Source organism: Tamandua tetradactyla, chromosome 4 (assembly GCF_023851605.1).
Source record: "Tamandua tetradactyla isolate mTamTet1 chromosome 4, mTamTet1.pri, whole genome shotgun sequence".
Lineage (NCBI taxonomy): Eukaryota > Metazoa > Chordata > Mammalia > Pilosa > Myrmecophagidae > Tamandua > Tamandua tetradactyla.
In genome coordinates this window covers 191,244,794-191,265,446 of record NC_135330.1, presented here as the reverse complement: position 1 = coordinate 191,265,446, position 20,653 = coordinate 191,244,794, and the positions used below count along the sequence as shown (strand labels likewise).

General features: G+C 35.8%; 1 protein-coding gene across 11 annotated transcripts in view; it reads left to right on the top strand.

Annotated features, from left to right (window-relative positions):
* The window catches only part of LOC143681660 (phospholipid-transporting ATPase IB-like), a 232,010-nt gene that overhangs the window by 149,102 nt on the left and 62,255 nt on the right, over positions 1-20,653 (top strand). For all 11 annotated transcript variants that reach the window (XM_077158874.1, XM_077158873.1, XM_077158882.1 and 8 more), the window contains 3 exons: positions 263-401; positions 3,947-4,011; positions 18,276-18,448. In XM_077158874.1, the coding sequence (XP_077014989.1) occupies positions 263-401; positions 3,947-4,011; positions 18,276-18,448 (377 nt within the window). The remainder of the gene's footprint in view (positions 1-262; positions 402-3,946; positions 4,012-18,275; positions 18,449-20,653) is intronic.

Below are 20,653 nucleotides of genomic sequence, written 5' to 3'. Positions count from 1 at the left end.
CAGGGATAAACAGATAGATCAATGGAAGAAAATAGAATGCTTGTGTGTGTATACACATTTATGAGATTTTGCAGAATAAATTATTAGACTGTATATCTTTTGTCAAAATGTAATCTTATGATTCCAGCTTGAACATGTTTTTATCTTTTTTGTGTGTGTGCGCAGAGCACCTTTCATTCATTACATTAACGACACAGTAAATAAATGGAAAAGTTTTCATCTTTAATTAGCAATAGAAAATATTTCTTTCAAAAACATCTAGGAATTTCTGCTACTTGGAGCTACAGCCATTGAGGATCGCCTTCAAGCACGTGTTCCAGAAACCATAACATCTTTACTGAAAGCAAACATAAGAATATGGGTCTTGACTGGAGATAAACAAGAAACTGCAATTAACATAGGTAATAGATATATAAAAAAAAGTGTTGAAATCTTGTTATTTATTTATTCACAATAAATGTAATCGATACATGTATCAATCCTGGTATCAAGAATATATGGCTGAGCTTCTTTAAAGTTATTGTTTTATTTGTCTTTGGAAAAATGGAATGCAGTGGAACCATTCCATCACAAAGCAGAGAATTTGAAAAGACTAAGCAAAGCAAAGTGTTCTGTCCCTTTCACATTCTTGAATGCAGAATGCAAGCATAAGTGACAGGTAGTTTCTTATTCCTTTCCCCTCAAAACTTAAAATTATCTTTTGACATTTTCACCATTTGATATATATATATATATATATGTATATATATACATATATATATATATTTTATTGTATGTTTATTGATATAACTTTTTGATTAGTGAGATATTCAATTAGTGATTTTTTTGCCTCAAGCTTCAATATCAACTTTTACATTTATAGTATTTTTTTAAAACTTCACTGTTTTGTTGCATCCTTGGGATGAGTTGAGCAGAAATGGAGTTAAAAATCAGCTGTTAGCAGTGAATATGAAAGTACTGATCATAAGAAGGGGTTGAAACTATTATTCTTTCTGTGGTCATTGTGGTAGCCACCTCTGATTAGCTGGGCAGACAGGATAAAGTGACTGTATGCAAAAGACATCTTTGACTGTTGCTTCCATTTGTTTGCTCACTTTATGTTCGTTCATGCAGTTAACACTGAGCGCCTGCTACGTATCAGGAAATTCTAAGACCTGGGTATGAAGAGTTGAATAGGAAATTCTCTGCCATCATGGAGCTTACATTCAAGTGGAGAAGAGAGAAAATAAGCCACCAAATAAATGTGTCCTGTAATATTATTTTGAAGAGTGCTAAGAAGAAAAACAAAGCAGAGTGTAGACAGGGGTGAGGGGTAATATTACGTAGATGATCTGTTAAGGTGATATTTAACCAGAGACCCGAAATGAGAAGAGAGAGTAAGCGTCAGAAAAATCTATGGAAAAAGTACTCCAGGCAGAAACAATAAAGTACAAAGGCCCTTTTGTGGAAATGTACTTGTCATGTTTGAGGAAATAGGAAGGTCATCATGGCTAGATTTTTGTGAGAAAGGCAGAGAACAATAGGTCAAGACTTGACAGACCACAGAAAGAAATGTTTACAGCTTTGAGCAGGAGAGTGAAATGATCTAGTTTATGTTTTAAAAGTATCTGTTGGCTACTGTGCTGAGACTAGACTAATGAGATGATGGTGATTTGTGTTTGATGGGGAATGTGAGAGCGGAGCTGAAATTGGGATACATTTTGTGAGTTGGGCTGTCAGCACTTGTTGATGTGGATAGAATGAGTATAGTCAACTCTTTCAAAGAGTTTTACTGTGAGAAAGAGCAGAGAAATGGGGTGACAGCTGGAAAAGAACATAGGGTCAATGAAGCATTGGTTGTTTTGAAGGATTATATAACCTTTCTAAGCATCAGTTTTCACATCTGCAAAATGGAGATAGTAATTTTTACTTAATAGGGTTGTGAGGACGGTTTGAGACAGTCTTGGGAAGAGCTCAGCTTGATGCCAAGCATTTAGCAACTCCTCTATGAATTTAGATATTCACATCAAGTGTTTAACCTTATTTATCCAAGCAACAAGTATATGAGAACATACCTGTGGGCATGAGAACATACCTGTGGGCGTGAGACCATTGTAAGAAGGATCTTTTGATGAGGTTACTTCAGTTAAGATGTGAGGCAACTCAATCTGGATAGGTCTGACTCCTATGACTGTCGTCCTTTATAAGCATACTATGTAGTTTAACCTGGCTTTGGATATGTTGAGGTGCCTCCTGGTCTTCAAATGGAGATGTCAAGTAGGCACTTGTGTAGGTAGGTTAAGAGTTCAGTGGAGAGATGTGGGTCCGTTAATTAATAAAAAAAACTGGGAGTCTTCAGCAGAAAGATGGTAATTTAAAGTGATGACACAGTAAGGGATCAACAAGGGAGTGAGAATTGATATAAAAGAGGAGAGACCCAAGGAGTAGTTCAGGAGAGAAGAAGAATTGCTGGAATAATGCCATTGATTAGGTGAGAGGGGTTGGGATCAAGTACATCAGTGTGGCTGGTGTGGGTCTTAGCTCGTTGTACAAGGGACTCAGAAGGGATATGCAGAGTTTGTTCCTTGTAACAGGAGATGATGTAGAACATTTGAGCACGGGCATAGGTAGTTGCATCAATGTAGTAAGGAGAGTTTTTGAAAGTTCTCTTCAGATCGCTTCCTTTTTCTCAGTAAAATAGGAAGCCAGGGTCCCAAGCTGAGAAGGAGGATGCAAAAGATGTACTAAAGCTTTGTGAAGAGAGGAGACTGTAGGAAATAGTTTAGGAGAGTGGGAGAGTTAATGAGCTAGTGGACAGTTGCTGAATTAAACACACACACCCATACCACTACCATATACCATCTCCCTAGGATAAGCATTAATTCTCAGTGGCCAAGGCTGACCTTAGAAGAAGAAAGAGAAATACCTGCCCAACTTTCTCAACCTTTACAGTACTCTTCTCTCTCAGTCAAACCAGTACTTCACATTATTATCCATAACAAGGTTAGTTCCTTTCTTTCATCTAATAGCTTTTCAAATGATGGGCCTGTGACCCTTTGAGAGGAAAAGAAAGTGACCTATTTACTTGTTAATGACTGTTTTCTCAGCATCACAAAGATCTATTCCTTTAGTTTTAAGATGACTGCTATAAAAATATTCCTCTTTTATTTCTGTCTCAGTACTTTATAAGATACTCTGTAATGTTATGTTTCTACTTATGGTTTCAGAATTTATTTTCACACAAAACTTTTTGTAAAGTGTCCTCCTATTTTAAATCTTTTGAAACATGCTAAATATTCTTTTTAAATTATTTTATCAGTTATACTGCCTCTTTTTTATAGCTTCAATTAAATAACTGGTTTTATGACAAAAAAAGATCACTGCTCAATAAACCTTTTTAGGTAAGAGCTACTCCTGGTTTTGTTGTTTTTTTATTTTCCAGTTTAAGTTTTAAAATGGGAATGACTTGAAATTTCCAAAATGAAAATCAATTTCTGAGGTCAATCACATTGACCATTATTACAGATTTATCACAGGTTATTTCTTTTAATTATACTTGGGATTTTATTAGCATACTAGATATAAAATTATCGATATAGTACTTTGATACAACAGCATTTGGCTTCCTCAAAACTTGGATTTATTATAACCCATGAGTTTGAGTTCATATCACAGAGAGATAATAAAAATAAAAATCCACAAAACTCTAAAAGTGGAAATACAGCTAGTAGTACCTCCCCAACCTTTTCTATTTAAACTGCTCACAAAGATTAATATGAATCACAGCTTCAATTCCTTTTCCCTCTACAAACCTCTTGCTCAGTTTTCATGATGAGCTGCTAGACTTTGAAGGAGTCACAAGACAGAGAGTCTGATGACGGAAGAATATAAACAGATCTCTGTTCTTACCGAGCTTGTGAAAGGCACCGAGTCTTCAAAGATGACACCCTTATTTCTCTTTTTCTAGCACATTCCTGCAAACTGATATCAGGTCAAATGCCTCGTATTCAACTAAATGCAAATTCATTTGAGGTAAGTAACTTTGTGTGTGTATGTGTGTGTGTGTTTGTTTTAAAAATGTTTTTATTGAGAAATCTTCACACACTAAAAATCTTCACACACTAAACTAAAAAGGGATATATATCTATAATGCATAAGAATAACCTCTAGGATAACCTGAACTCTGAAATCTCTCAGCCACTGAGACTTTATTTTGTCTAATTTCTCTCTTCCCCCTTGTGGTCAAGAAGGCTTTCTCAGTCCTGTGATGCTGGGTCCTGGCTTATCCCAGGCCCTGGGAGTCATGTCCCACGATGACGGAGGGCAATGAGCTCATACTGCTGAGAGAGGCCACATCTGGGCAACAAAAGAGATTCTCTGAGGGTGACTCTTAGGCATAATCATAAGGAGGTTTGTTCTCCTTTTCAGGAATAAGTTTCATAGGGGCGAACGTGAAGACCGAGAGCTCAGCCTATTGATATGGTTCTCCCCACTGCTTGCAAGAATATCAGGAATTCCCCAAATGGGGAAATTGAACATTTCCTTCCTTCTCCCCAGTCCTCCAAGGGGACTTTGCAAATACTTTTTTATTCTCTGTCCAGATTACTCTGGGATATAGTGAGGCATCGCACTAACCTGTGCAATCCAATAAAATCTCACTCCCCATTCAAGATTCCATGTAATTATGTTGTTCAAGTAAACTGACCATACAAATTAAATTAGAGAATGTGCTACCCAAAATATAATTTTTGCACTAAATAAACATCTCTCCCTTTGGTTTCACACAGAAGTTGAAGTTCTAAAATATGAACCATATCATCCTTTGCCATATATTCTGATTTACCTTAGTCCTATCCAGATCAGTTTCATTCATATCTCTAGTTGAAGTCTGATCACTTTTTCAACTTTTTAAACAGTTGCCTTATGGGGTAATGATCACTTTCATAGCTTCAGTGCTCTAACTCAGAGTCTCAATTGTCACGTAAATACCCAGAGTTTCAGGGAATGACCAGGTTGTACACAACCTGGTTAGTAACTCAGAATTTAGAAATAACAGTTACAACTCTAGAATAGATGTGACTGCTGTAAAAGCTTATGACCTAGAACCTTTTCAAGAGGCCCCAACCTGATAACCCATGCTTTCAACTTCAATTCTTTTAGTTTTTATATTATAATTAGTCCATATGAGTGAGGCATGATAATATTTGTCACTTTGTTTCTGGTTTTAATTCAACATACTGTCCTCAAGGTTCATTCAACTTGGCGATAAGTCTATGTTATCTGGTATTAATATAGCCACTCCAGCCTTTTCATACTGTTTGCTTAGTTTATCTTTATCCACCCATTTACAAATCCTCTGATTTGTTTAAAATGTGCCCTTTGTAGGAAAGCATATATTTGCTCTTGCTTCTTTCTTATCAATTCTGAGAATCTCTGCCTATTAATTGTACTTCTTAATCTGTCAATACTAACATAATTATTGATATCACTGGACTTATTTCTACCATTTTATTATTTGTTTTCTATTTGTCTTTCTGTATTTTGTTTCTCTGTTCTTCCCTTCCTGCCTTTTTTTTATCACTTGAACACTTTTAGAATTCAATTTTAATTTATCTATTGTTTTAATAAAACTTTGTTTTATTAGTTTAGTGACTACTCTAGGGATTACAAAATATATCCTTAACTTTTAATATTCTATTTAGAGTTAATATAACAACATTTCACATAAAATGTTCAAACCTTATAACCCTATGTTTCCTCCTGCTAACATTTTCCACTGTACTGATATTTATATATCAGTACAGTGATATATAAACATATCACTACATATATAAACATATGAAACTACATATTAGTTTCATATATATATATATATATATATATATATATATGTTCCCTTAGAATATTCATCTAAGTACTTTATAATCCTCATATGCCAATGGAATAATTTTTGTTTAAACAGTTTCATGTATTTTGAAGAAATTAAGATAATTTCTTTTACATTACTTATAGATTTGTACATTACTTATAGATTTCTTATTTCCAATGCTCTCCTTTTGTTCCTGAAGATCCAGTTTTCCCTCCAGCATTGTTTTCCTTCAGGTAAAGAATTTTCTTCAGTATGTTTTTTCATTTCAGACTGGTGGTAATGTATTTCTTTGGCTTTTTTAAATCTGAAAATGTCTTTATCTTTATTCATGAATAATATTTTCACTGGATATAGAATTCTGGATTGAATTTTCCCCTTAGTTCTTTAAATTTATCGTTTGATGCCTGCAGCTATTCAAATTGTTATTCCCTTTAGGTAGCGTGTCTTTTTTTCTCTGGCTGATTCCAAAATTTTCTCTTTCATATTCATTTTCAGGAGTTTGACCAAGATATATTCACACATTAAAAATACTGTTTTGGGGCAGTGCGATGGTGGCTCAGTAGCAGAATTCTCGCCTGCCATGCTAGAGACCCGGGTTCCATTTCTGGTGTCTGCCTGTGCAAAACAAACAAACAAAAAACAAAAAAAATTGTTTGGGCTTTACCAAGCGCATTAGTGCTCCAGAGCTGGATGGCTTACAACAGTCAAAATGTATTCTCTCTCACTTTTGGAGGGTGAAAGTCTGAGATCAAGGCGCTGGCAGGGCCACAATCCGTGTGAAGGCTCTGGGGAAGGAAGACTCCTTCTCACCTCCTCCTGGCTGCTGGCGGTTGGTGGCGATCATTTGCATTTCTTGGCTTGAAGCTGCATCATTCCAATCTCAGTCTCTGTCACCTATGGTTTTCTTCTCTCTGTGTTCAACTCTATTTCTCCTTTCTCTTAGAAAGACATCAGTCTTTAGATTTAGGGCCTGCTCTAATACACTATGACTTTATTTTTTAGCTTGATTGTATCTACAAAAAACCCTATTTCCAAATAATCCACCTTTACAGCTACCAGGAGTTAGAACTTTTTGGTGGGCATAATTTAACCCGCTGCACCCAGCTTATTAAATCTGTAAATTTATGTTTTTCATGAAATTTGAAGAGTTGGTCATTTTTACTGTAATTTTTCTGTCTTACTCTCTCTTTCTCTGTTCCTTGTAGAGCTTAAATTACCTGTAAATTCTACTTTGATATTTCCCCACACGTCGCTGTATCTCTTTTCATGTTTTTTCCATCTTTTGCCTCTTTTGTCTTCACATTGAATAATTTCCATGTATCTATATGAAACTCACCGACTCTTTCTTCTGTCATTTCCATTTTGCTATCAAGTCCATCAAATGATTTTTTTTTAATTTCAGCTACTGTATTTTTTTAGTTCTAAAATCCCCCCTTTCTATTTCTCTGCTGAGATTTCCTCTTTTTATTCTCTGAGTGCATTTTCCTTAGGCTCACTGAGTATAATTATCATAGCTTTTAAAAAATCTTTGCTTGATAATTCTGGCATCTGGGTCTTCTTGTAATTAGTATCTGTTTATTATATTTTCCCTTGAGTATGGCAATCTTTGCCTGGTTCTTCTTATGTTGAGTAATTTGGGTTTGCTTTCTGGACCTTGTGAGTGTTATGTTGTGGTGACTCTGGATTCATTTATATTGCTTAGAAGAGTTGTTGGTGTTTGCGTAAGTAGGCAATTAACTTGGTTAGAATCATACTGCAAACAGTCCCAAATACAGTAAGCTTTGACTCATATCTCAGTTCAATTGTTTAAATCTTAGGTGCAATACAGTTTCAATTTATCCTACATATGCCTGCTTCAGGGCTCAACCAGAGATCTGGATTAAATTTAATCACATCATTTGTGGTTCTATTTTTCTGTCTCTTTCCTGTCCAAAGGATCTGCTCTTTGGTAGCATTTGTTGTCTAGGGTCTTTATCCTGATTCCTCTGGACAGAAAAATGGCAGGCTTTCTTTCAGAGTTTTGGCTGCCCACATATTACCACCGCTGCTCCTGAGATTGCCATAACTGAGGGCAAAGTTGAAAAAACCAAACATAAAACTTACTCGATGCTGGTCATTTATCCTACATTTTTACTTTCCTCAAAAACCTACCTGCCTTTGTTCACTCTCTGGAGCCTATACCAGAATCAGGAACTCTCTCTAAATCAGTTTCAATAATATCATCTGGGTTGATATGAAGATATATATAATTACTTTTAATGATGTGTGTTACATTCCCACTTTTAATTCATTTTTGTTTTGGGGAATCAGATCGTTTCTTTAAAGTTTTCATAGGTATTTTGAAGAATATTCTTTTGAAGAATATCGTTATCTTTGAGCAAAGAGGAGTGAAAACGGATCTATTTCTTTTATTGACCTTTTCAAAGACACAACTTTTGATTTTACTGTTTTTTTATATTATTTTCTATTCCACTAAGTTATATTTTTAATCCTAATTACTTTGTTTTGTTTCCTGGCGTCTTGATTTTTATGCTTTTTAAATACATCAAATAATCATTTTTCTTATGGTAATAAATTTTCTCTAAATAAACACTTTATTATATTCATATCAATCATGGTTCTTAACTGGCAGAAACAGAAAACAATTCTGGATAATTGAAAGAGATTAATAATTTATTACAGAACATTAAGTGGCTCACGGAATCTCTCGGAGACCAAGAGAAACAGGTTTGGAAACTGGGCAACAGGAGCAGTTCACAAACGCATAACGCAGAACTGGTCCAGGGAAGACATGGTCATTTAGTACAGACCCTGCCGTTGGCATCAACAGTACTACAAATGCTGGAAACTGAACGTTCTCTCAAATTACTGTCACCGTTAACTCTGGAAACTGCATGTAATTCTTCTTCATCTTACCAGAAAAATATTTTGGGTGGCCCAGTTTCTTCAAGTCACTAATGTTTGACTCATAATCTGGTATGAATGCCCAATAAATTTGGGCAAATGGCTTAAATACATACTCCACAAAAGAAGGTATCTGAATGGCCAATAAACATATTTAAAGTGCTCAGCATCCCTGATCATTATAGAAAAGCAAGTGAAAATGAAAATGAGATATTGCTCCACAGGCATCAGAGTGAATTTATTTAAGACCCATATCACCTCCTGTTGGCAAAGATGTAGAGTAGCTGAACTCTTATACGTTGCTGGTGAGAGTGTAAAAAATGCAACAACCACTTTGGAATGCTTTTTGACAGTTTCTGTAAGGCAAACGTCTGTCCTATATTTCAACAATTCCACTTCTAGGTATATAGTAAGATAAATTAATGCACATGTGGACCAAAAGATTTGTGAGGAATGTTCGTAGCAGTTTTATTTATAATTTTCCCAAACTGGAAGCAGTGGTGTGCCAGTCTGAAAATTTTATGTACCCCAGAAAAGCCATGTTTTTATTTATTTATTTATGAAACATAACCACATACAAACACAAACATTCTTACCATATGATCATTCCATTCTTTGTTATATAATCAATAACCCACAATATCATCACATAGTTGTATATTCATCATGATCATTTCTTAGAACATTTACATCAATTCAGTAAAAGAAATAAAAAGAAAACAGAAAAAAATTCATACATACCATACCCCTTACTCCCTCTTTCATTGATCACTAGCATTTCAATCTACTAAATTTATTTTAACATTTGTTCCCCCTATTATTTATGTATTTTTAATTCATATGTTTTACTCGTCTGTCGATAAGGTAGATACAAGGAGCTTCAGACACAAGGTTTTCACAGTCACACAGTCACATTGCAAAAGCCATATCATTATACAATCATCTTCAAGAAATATGGCTACTGGAACACAGCTCTACATTTTCAGGCTGTTCCCTCTAGCCTCTCGATTACACCTTAACTACACAGATGATATCTAGTTAATGCATAAGAATAACCCCCAGGATAACCTCTTGACTCTGTTTGGAATCTCTCAGCCATTGATACTTTATTTTGTCTCATTTCTCTCTTCCCCCGTTTTGGTCGAGAAGCTTTCCTCAATCCCTTGATGCTGAGTCCCAGCTCATTCTAGGATTTCTGTCCCATGTTGCCAGGAAGGTCCATACCCCTGGGAGTCATGTCCCAATAGAAGGGGGAGGGCAGTGAGTTTGCTTGTTGTGTTGGCTAAGAGAGAGAGGCCACATCTGAGCAACAGAAGAGGTTCTCTTGGGGTGACTTTTTAGGCCTAATTTGAAGTAGGCTTAGCCTATCCTTTGCTGGGTTAAGTTTCATATGAACAAACCCCAAGATTGGAGGGTCAGCCTATTGCTTTGGTTGTCCCCACTGCTTGTGAGAATATCAAGAATTCTCCACTTGGGGAAGTTGAATTTCCTCCCTTCTCACCATTTCCCCAAGGAGACTTTGCAAGTACTTTTTTATTCATTGTTCAAATCACTCTGGGATTTATCAGGGCATCACTCTGTATAAACATATAAAATCTCATGCCCTACTCAAGTTTCCAAGTACCATGGTGTTCAATTAAGCTGTCCACACAAATTAGGAAATGCACCAGTCAAAATATAAATTCTGTGCCAAATAAACATTTTTTGTTTAGTCTCACTCATAAGTTAAAGTTTTAAAATATGAATTACCATCTATTTTCAATACCCTGCAGTACTGACATTCCTTTACCCTTCCTCATGCAAAAACATTTTATTTTATTTATTTATTTTTTATTAATCAAAAAAAGAAAAGAAATTAACACAACATTTAGAAATCATTCCATTCTACACATGCACTCAGTAATTCTTAGTATCATCACATAGATGTATGATCATCATTTCTTAGTACATTTGCATCAATTTAGGAAAAGAACTAGCAAAACAGCAGAAAAAGATATAGAATGTTAATATAGAGAAGAGAATTAAAATAATAATACTAATAAAAATATATATATATAAAAAAAGGAAAAAGAAAAAAACAAAAACAAAAGATACAAACAAACAAACAAACAAATAAAAAACTATATTTCAGGTGCAGCTTCATTCAGTGTTCCAACCTAGTTACATTACACTTAGGTATTATTGTGCTGTCCATTTTTGAGTTTTTGTATCTAGTCCTGTTGCACAGTCTGTATCCCTGCAGCTCTAATTACCCATTACCTTACCCTGTTTCTAACTCCTGCTGGTCTCTGTTACCAATGATATATTCCAAGCTGATTCTCGAATGTCGGTTCACATCGGTGGGACCATACAGTATTTGTCCTTTAGTTTTTGGCTAGACTCACTCAGCATAATGTTCTCTAGGTCCATCCATGTTATTACATGCTTCATAAGTTTAGTCTGTCTTAAAGCTGCATAATATTCCATCGTAGGTATACACCACAGTTTGTTTAGCCACTCGTCTGTTGATGGACATTTTGGCTGTTTCCATCTCTTTGCAATTGTAGATAATGCTGCTATAAACACTGGTGTGCAAATGTCCGTCTGTGTCTTTGCCCTTAAGTCCTTTGAGTAGATACCTAGCAGTGGTATTGCTGGGTCGTAATCCATTCTGCCAGTCTATGTCTTTTGATTGGGAAATTCAGTCCATTAACTTTTAGTGTTATTACTGTTTGGATAATATTTTCCTCTACCATTTTGCCTTTTGTATTATATATATCATATCTGACTTTCCTTCTTTCTACACTCTTCTCCATACCTCTCTCTTCTGTCTTTTCGTATCTGACTCTAGTGCTCCCTTTAGTATTTCTTGCAGAGCTGGTCTCTTGGCCACAAATTCTCTCAGTGACTTTTTGTCTATAAATGTTTTAATTTCTCCTTCATTTTTGAAGAACAATTTTGCTGGATATAGAAGTCTTGGTTGGCAGTTTTTCTCTTTTAGTAATTTAAATATATCATCCCACTGTCTTCTAGCTTCCATGGTTTCTGCTGAGAAATCTACACATAGTTTTATTGGGTTTCCCTTGTATGTGACGGATTGTTTTTCTCTTGCTGCTTTCAAGATCCTCTCTTTCTCTTTGACCTCTGACATTCTAACTAGTAAGTGTCTTGGAGAACGCCTATTTGGGTCTATTCTCTTTGGGGTGCGCTGCACTTCTTGGATCTGTAAATTTAGGTCTTTCATAAGAGTTGGGAAATTTTCAGTGATAATTTCTTCCATTAGCTTTTTTCCTCCTTTTCCCTTCTCTTCTCCTTCTGGGACACCCACAACACGTATATTTGTGCACTTCATATTGTCATTCAGGTCCCTGATCCCCTGCTCAAGTTTTTCCATTCTTTCCCCTATAGTTTCTGTTTTTTTTTGGAATTCAGATGTTCCATCCTCCAGTTCACTAATTGTAGCTTCTGTCTCTTTAGATCTACCATTGTAGGTATCCATTGTTTTTTCCATTTTTTCTTCTTTGTCCTTCACTCCCATAAGTTCTGTGATTTGTTTTTTCAGATTTTCTATTTCTTCTTTTTGTTCAGCCCATGTCTTCTTCATGTCCTCCCTCAATTTATTGATTTGGTTTTTGAAGAGTTTTTCCATTTCTGTTCGTATATTCAGCATTAGTTGTCTCAGCTCCTGTATCTCATTTGAACTATTGGTTTGTTCCTTTGACTGGGCCATATCTTCAATTTTCCGAGCGTCATCCATTATTTTCTGCTGGTGTCTGGGCATTTGATCAGATTTCCCTGGGTGTGGGACCCGGCTGGTTGAAAGGTTTTTCTGTGAAATCTCTGGGCTCTGTTTTTCTTTTCCTGCCCAGTAGGTGGCGCTCGTGGCACTTGTCTGTCTGTGGGTCCCACCAGTAAAAGATGCTGTGGCTCCTTTAACTTGCCAATCCGAATCTCGCAGTCGGCCCGGGAAACCGCGCGTGGAGGGGGGGTCGCCGGCCGCCGCGGCTTGGGGGAGTACTGGTCCAAATTGCCCAGCTGGCCCGAGACGCCAAGCGTGGTGGGAGGGCCCCGCTATCCAACGTTCCCAGTCAGACCGGGAAGCCACGTGCGTGGAGGGGACCCCAGTCGCCAGCCGCCCCTGCCGGGAAAACGCGCGCCCCTCGGGTATCTCACCGCAGCGGATTCTCCCTGCCCGTTCCAGAATGGGGTACGCTGTCTTTTTGGTCTCTGTCGTGGCTCCGGGAGCTGTTTCGTATTGTTTCTGTTTCTTTAGTTGCTGTTCTGGAGAAGGAACTAAGACCCGCGCGTCTTACTAAGCCGCCATCTTCTCTGAAAGTCCGCAAAAACATTTTTAAATTTGTACATTTACTCACTATCATTCTACACTCTAGGCATTCCTAGGTTATACCATCTCAGTCTTTATCATCGATCTTTCCTTCTGATTTCATTTGTGCCCCCAGCCCTCCTCCCTCTATCATTCTCACATTCAGCTTCATTCAGTGTTCCAACATTATTGTATTACAGTTAGGTAGTATTGTGCTATCCATTTCTGACATTTTACAATCAGTGCTGTTGCACAATCTATATCCCTTCAGCTCCAATCACCCAGTATCTACCCTATTTCTATCTCCTGATGGTCTCTGTTACGAACTGAAATTCTCCAAGTTCATTCACTAATGTCAGTTCATATCAGTGAGACCATATAGTATTTGTCCTTTTGTTTCTGGCTAATCTCGTTAGCATAATGTCCTTAAGGTCCATCCATGTTGTTACATACTTCATAACTTTATTCTGTCTTACAGCAGCATAATATTCCATCGTACGCATATACCAAAGTTTGTTTAGCCACTCGTTTGTTGATGGACATTTTGGCTGTTTCCATCTGTTTGCAATTGTAAATAATGCTGCTATAATCATTGGTGTGCAAATATCTGTTTGTGTCCTGCCCTCATGTACTCCAATTAGATACCTAGTAATGGTATTGCTGGGTCATATAGCCGTTCTATACTTAGCTTCCTGAGGAACTGCCAAACTGCCTTCCATAGTAATTGTACCATTTGACATTCCCACCAACAGTGGATAAGTGTGCCTCGTTCTCCACATCCTCTGCAACACTTGTCGTCTTCTGTTTTATTGATAATGGCCATTCTGGTGGGTGTGAGATGATACCTCATTGTGGTTTTGATTTGCATTTCCCTAATAGCCAGGGAAGTTGAGCATCTTTTCATGTGCCTTTTGGCCATTTCTATTTCTTCTTCTGAGAAGTGTAGAAAAGCCATGTTTTAATCCTGACTCAATCTTGTGGAAGCAGCCATTTATTTTAATCCTAATTCAATACTGTAAGGCAGTAACTTTTGATAAGTTTATCTCCGTGGAGATGTGTCACACCCAATTGTGGGTATGACCTTTTGATTAGATGAAGATGTGACTCCACCCCTTCCAGGTGGGTCTTGGTAGTTTACTGGAATCTTTTAAAAGGGGAAACACTTTGGAGAGCATCAGAAATGACAGAGCCAACAGAGAGAGACCCAACATAAACTTCAGAGCCAACACACAGATAGCACAGACACAGATGTTTGGAGATGCTTGGAGACCAGCAGACCTTTCCATCTTCCCCCCATGAGATGTTAAGCAAGCCAGAACCCAGAGAGAGCCAAGGGAAGCCAAGAGAAGAACACCAGCCCCAGAGAAGCCAAATGAGGAACCCCCACAGGAACAGAGGCTGAACACAATGGGGGCCAGGAGCCATGGACCAGCCCATGCCAGCCACTTGGCTTCCCAGCTGACAGAGCTGTTTCAGACCCATTGGCTTTTCTTGAATAGAGGTACCTTTTCCTAGATGCCTTAGTTTGGACGTTTTTATAGGCTTAGAACTGTAAATTTGCAACTCCTTAACTTCCCCTTTTTAAAGGCTGTTCCAGTTCTGGTATATTGCATTCTAGCAGCTTACTAACTAAGGCAAATGGAAATGTCTATGAACAGAAGGCAAACTGGTAAATTTACACAGTGTGATATCCCACAGAAATTTAAAAGAATTATCTATTGATATGTGCAAGAGCATAAATAAATCTCTAAAATGTATGTTGAGTGAAGGAAGCCAGACATAAAAGTATATAATGATTCCATTCATATGAATGTCAAAAAACAGGCAAATGAATCAAAAGAGACAGAATTAGAACAGTGTTTACCTTTGGAGGCAGGTGATGGAATGCAAAGGGGCATGAAAGAGCCTTCTTAAGTCCTGAAAATGCTCTATATCCTGATCTGGATGGTGATTATATAAATATATGTATATATATACATATATTTAAAATTTCATTGAGCTGTAATTTTAAGATTTATGCATTTTAATATCTATTATATTTTGATAAAGTACTCAACTTAAGATATTAACAAGATAATATAATTAATAATAATATAATAATATCTTCTTAAGATTTTAACAAGAAAAAAAATTCACAATGCTTAAGGAATAAATAATCCAAGCCCTAACACTTCATAACATATTGTTGTAGGGCATCTTTCATTTTTCTTTACTTCTTAATTTAGTCTGCATATAGTTTGAGGGTGATATGTAGCCTATCTAAGATTAATAAGGCTGTTAAAAGTATTACATAGAACAGAATCTTCTTGTATGTTTTATAAAGCTCCCTTAGTATTAAACATTAGATGAATGTTGAATTGTAGATTTTATTTCTACAAATTATATTCACCAAGGGTAACTGAAACATATTCAAATTTGCGTTTACTAAATTTGTGAATGTTATGTTCTCAGTTGCACAAGTAATTAGAATTAGCTGAATGAATGAGAATTTCCCAGAAGTTTATCTTGTCAGTATAATCTACTTTTGGAAAGCTCTATTTCACTTAAATGTCATGGTTTGCCCAGCGACCTTGATATCTTGTGCCATTTTCAAAACTTACTGTTCCTGAAGAAGTACTGAACTGTTGATATACTTGCTTTATATAACTGAAGCACATAATGCAGTTTTCCCATCTGTGTGCCTCAAGAAACCAAAGTTCTACCCTAGTTTTACTTGTATGTAGTGTTAGCCCATTTAAGTGGATTTTATATCATTGGTTTCAGTGAGTCACTCAGGAAGTCACATTCTCAAATGACCCATATCAGAAGAATGATCTTAACTCCTGTACACAGGGGCAGCAGAGGCACTTACAAAGAGAAACAAAATTTAGGAATGGGAGGGAAAAAATAGGCATTAAAACTGACAGTTTTAGTTACCAGCATTAGTATTTCTAAGCAATTGTAAAATTGGGGAAAATATATTAATTAGAATTGTACCAAGTTTTGGGTTCAGTAACCAAATGAATCTAAGAAGAGTTAGTAAAGTAGAGAAAAACTTCTCTTTTGTCAGATCACCTTTTGAGGAGCAGAACAACTGCAGTCATTTGAAAGCATAGATTGAATATTCAGTTAACTGTGTGGAAAAAGTAGAATGGAAATGTGCAATATAAAATACAATTCTTTACAGAATATTTCCTGCCCAATATGGGGTCATATTTCAAGTGATTGAATTTCGGCCATCATTAGACCTTCAAGTTTATAAAATGGTCTTAATAATTCAAAGATTATTAAATTAACTTCTTTTTTAGGAAACACATTTATTTCATTTGAGTGATGAGTAATAAGGGCCATTTGAGAAAAATAGGTATAAAGATTATTTCATTATGCCTTTTTTTTGATGCTTGATATATATTGTGCTTTTAAATATTTCCTCTCATGGTACATTTTGCAAAAATCACATTTATTGACATGTACGAGGAAAGCAGAGGTCTTGAAAGAATTTTCTTTGCTTTCTACATAGATCATTGAGTATCAGTAACTAAAGATGATAGTTAATACATTGTTTAAATGATAGCCTTTTAAAAATGATTTAGTGCCTTTATAGTATTTACTTGGACAATCATAGAAATAAAATAAAGATGCAATAATCAGTAAATATTTTTGGAGTACTTATTAGTCCACTTGTCTTTCGGCAGATAATAGTAACTGATAATTTTTTTTTATTCCATTTGTATTTCATGAGGAATTTTCTTTAAACTTAATCTATGCAACTCAAACATGTGATTGCTTAACTTTTTGAGGACCTTCCAAATTGTCTTCTACAGCAGCTGAACTAACATTTTACATTTCCACCAGGAAGGCATAAGGGTTCCAGTTTCTCCACAGCCTCACCAGTATGGTTATTTTCCGTTTTTTAAAAAATAATAGCCATCCTAGTGGCTGTGAAGTGGTATCTCATTGTACTTTTGCTTTGCATTACCCTAGTGGCTGACGATTTTGAGCATCTTTTCACGTGCTTGTCCATTTTTATATCATCTTTGGAGAAATCTCTGTTCAAGTCTTTGGCCCATTCTTAATTGGGTTGTTTCCATTTTTATTGTTATTCTTTATATATTTTCCATACTAGACCTTTTTTCAAATACATGATTTGCAACTATATTTTCCCATTCCATAGACTGTCTTTTCACATTCTTGGTAGTGTTCTTTGATGCACTAAAGTTTTTAATTTTGATGAAGTCCAATTTATCTTTTTTCTTTTATTGCTTAAGCTTTTGGTGTCATATCTAATCATATCTAAGAATCTATTCCCAAATCCAAGGTCATGAAGACTTACTCCTATGTTTATGCCCCCCAAGAATTGAAAACAGGCATTCAAACAAATATTCATAGCAGCATTATTTGCAGTAGCCAAAAGATAGAAATAATGAATGTTCATCAATAGATAAATGAATAAATAAAATGTGATATATCCATATAATCAAATATTATACATCTATAAAAAGGAATGAAATTCTGATAAATGCTACATCACGGATAAACCTTGAAAACATGCTAAGTGAAAGATGCCAGACACAAAGGTCATACTTTATAATTCCATTATAGGAAATAACCAGAATAGGCAAATCTAAAGAGATAGAAAACATATTAGTGGTTTCTGGGGGCTGCAGGAAGATGAGAATGGCTTAATAGGGTTTCCTTTTGGGGTGATGAAAATATTTTGGAACTACATAGAGGTGATTGTGGCACAACACTGTGAATGTATGAAATGCTACTGAACTATTTATTCACTCTTCCACTGCATGAGATACAGCACATAGAAATATCCCATTTCTATATACATTTTGGAGCTTTCAATGGTTTACCTTTATAATGAAGTAAAGGAAGGATAATGTGAGAAAAATAAGCTGAGAGATGACTCTCTTATCTAAATTGACTTATGAATCTCTAAAATATACTTTTCTATTAGAAACTTGATACCCAGTTTGGTAGATGTGCACTCCATTTTCCCATTTTCATCTTTTAAATATTTCCCAAAACTTTTCTAAAATATTTGGCCTGCTATTATCAGTCTTCTATACTTCCTGAGTTCATTCTTACTCATATACTTTAAAACTCATCTCAGTGAGATTTTGAAAGGCAAGGAGGTAAGCACATACCTCAGTCCACCATCTTGAGTCAAGCCTTTTCATATATATTAAAAATAAGAAAAATAAAGTATTTTCCCCCTCCTCTCTGTTTCAGGCAACACAGCAAGCAATTAATCAGAACTGTGAAGATCTTGGCACCTTGTTAGGGAAAGAAAATGATCTGGCCCTAATTGTCGATGGGAACACTTTGAAGTATGCTCTCGCTTTTGAAACTAAGAGGAACTTCCTAAATTTGGCTCTCTCATGTAGAGCAGTTTTATGTTGTAGGTAAGACTATATTCACTTTGCTTTTTACATGCTATTGTAATATTGCTTTATAAAGAAAATAGAGATAGACGTAAGTTTTAGCAGAGGCAGCTTTCCATATTGGGAAATTATGTGATCAAACTGAAATGAACAGGTTTGAATTTCATTCTAATTGTCAGGGCGAAGATTTACTAGAAAGTAGTTTATAATGTTTCAATGGTAAATTGTTGATCAATTTATGACAAGATGAAAGAAGTCTACAATAAGAACAAAGGTCCTTGGTTTATTCACAGTGAGGGGCAAATCTGAAAAAAAAATCCACTTATACCTAGAGGACAACCTAACAACAGCAACAACAACCTAATGAAGTTGTGACTACTACTGCAAGTGAAAAATTCACTTGAAAAAAAAGCAAATCATCTCTAACAAAGATGGCTGGAATTGCAAAAAATTATGAAATAATATATAGAATTGCTCTTCAATGAAAATATTAAAAAGGGTCAATTACTAAAATATATGAATACCTTGGACTTCTAAATATTATTATTAATGAAATCCACTCTACACTCACATCTTTATGTCCCTCTGTGTCACTGTAATTCAGTATCTATTAAAAAAATTCAGCAATTTCTGTTCCTTATTCTACTCCGATTCTTTGTGTCTTTAATATAGCCTCCAGGACTATTTGTGACCTTGTTTTCTATCCGTGACAACTCTTTTGTGTTGAAAATGACAGGAAGTTGAATTCAAACTGAGCTTAGGCAAAAAGAGAACTTATTAGCTCACATACTTCAAATGTCTATAAGCGAAGCAAGAAAATTCGCCAGTGGCCAATCCACTAAAATGACTTGCTTCTTTTAACTAACTTATTTCATTTTGCATCATAACATTATTTTTAGGAATGCTCATTTTTTCTCTGCTCTGTTAATGGGAACTGAGGAGGCAGTGTGAGGATATGCTGCAGAAGCAGAGAGAGTAAGGAAACCCAGACGCTAATGTGGCCACTAAGTGTTTCCCAGCAGTTGGCTTTCAGTGAACTTTTGTTGGATTGTCCTAACCATGGCTTCAGACATGGCTTGGTAGACCACTCAAACGGTACCATCAGGTTTCCTCTGGATGCTGGCTTTGTCCCCAGGCTGGATCGTCTTTTGTTAACAACTTGGCTGCAACAAACTCAAGCCTCACATTCGACCACCTTTATTAAAGGCTTGCATATTCTCTCTCCCAGAAATCTCAGGAAATGGGTAGTCGTGTCTTGCTGACCCTGAAAGTAGAAACTTGCTGTTAGGCAGGGATGGGCCAAACATGAACAGAAGTCCCACTCAAGTGAGGATAATATTGGGAGGTTTTTTGTTTGTTTGTTTGTTTTAAAAGTTTTTTAAAGGGACTATTTTTATGCTGGTAACACTGAACGAGTTGTCAGCATATCTATGTCCACATGGATAAGAGGATGTGGGAGTGCTAACTGGCAATTGAAAGGAAAGAGATTCACAGAACAGGCTGCCTTTAGACGAGCAGAGAGAAGGCATTGCAGTCTTCAACTATTTTCTTGACTGTATATTTCTTCCTTCACTTCTTATTTTTGCTTCCTATATTTCTGGCTTTCTTGTTAGGCACACATATATTTTTAGATGTTACACTCTATTGTCCCTTTTACCATTATGGCATGTTCCTCTTGTCTCTAGCAATATTCCTTGCCTCAAATTTTTTTTTCCTTGTATTAATTGAGCCACTCTCTGTTTGCATGATGTATCTTTTCCCGTCCTTTTGCTTTTAACTTATTTGTGTCTTTAAATTTAAAGTGTGTTCCTTGTATATATCATTGGATTTTTCTTTTTCATCCAGTTGTACGATCTTCGCCTTTACATTTACTGTAATTTTTGCATTATTATAATTATTACATTATTATTAAAATAGAAAAACATGATTGATTTTAATAAAATGCAATCTACGAATCTCTAGATTTATTTTTCCCAAAGTTTTTATCACCATATGCCTAATTACATTAAATAGTAATTATTGCTATCCTTGAGTTTAGGCGTGCCATTTGTTTCTATTTTTTTCATCTCTTTTTTTTTTGTTCCTGTTTCTGCTCAACTGCCTTCCTTTATGTTAAGCAAGTATTTTTAGTTAATTCCTTATTGACTTTTTATCTCTATTGCTTTATCTCTTTTGTCATGGTTAGTTTTAGTGGCTGCTTTAGGAAATGTGCACATCTAGCATACC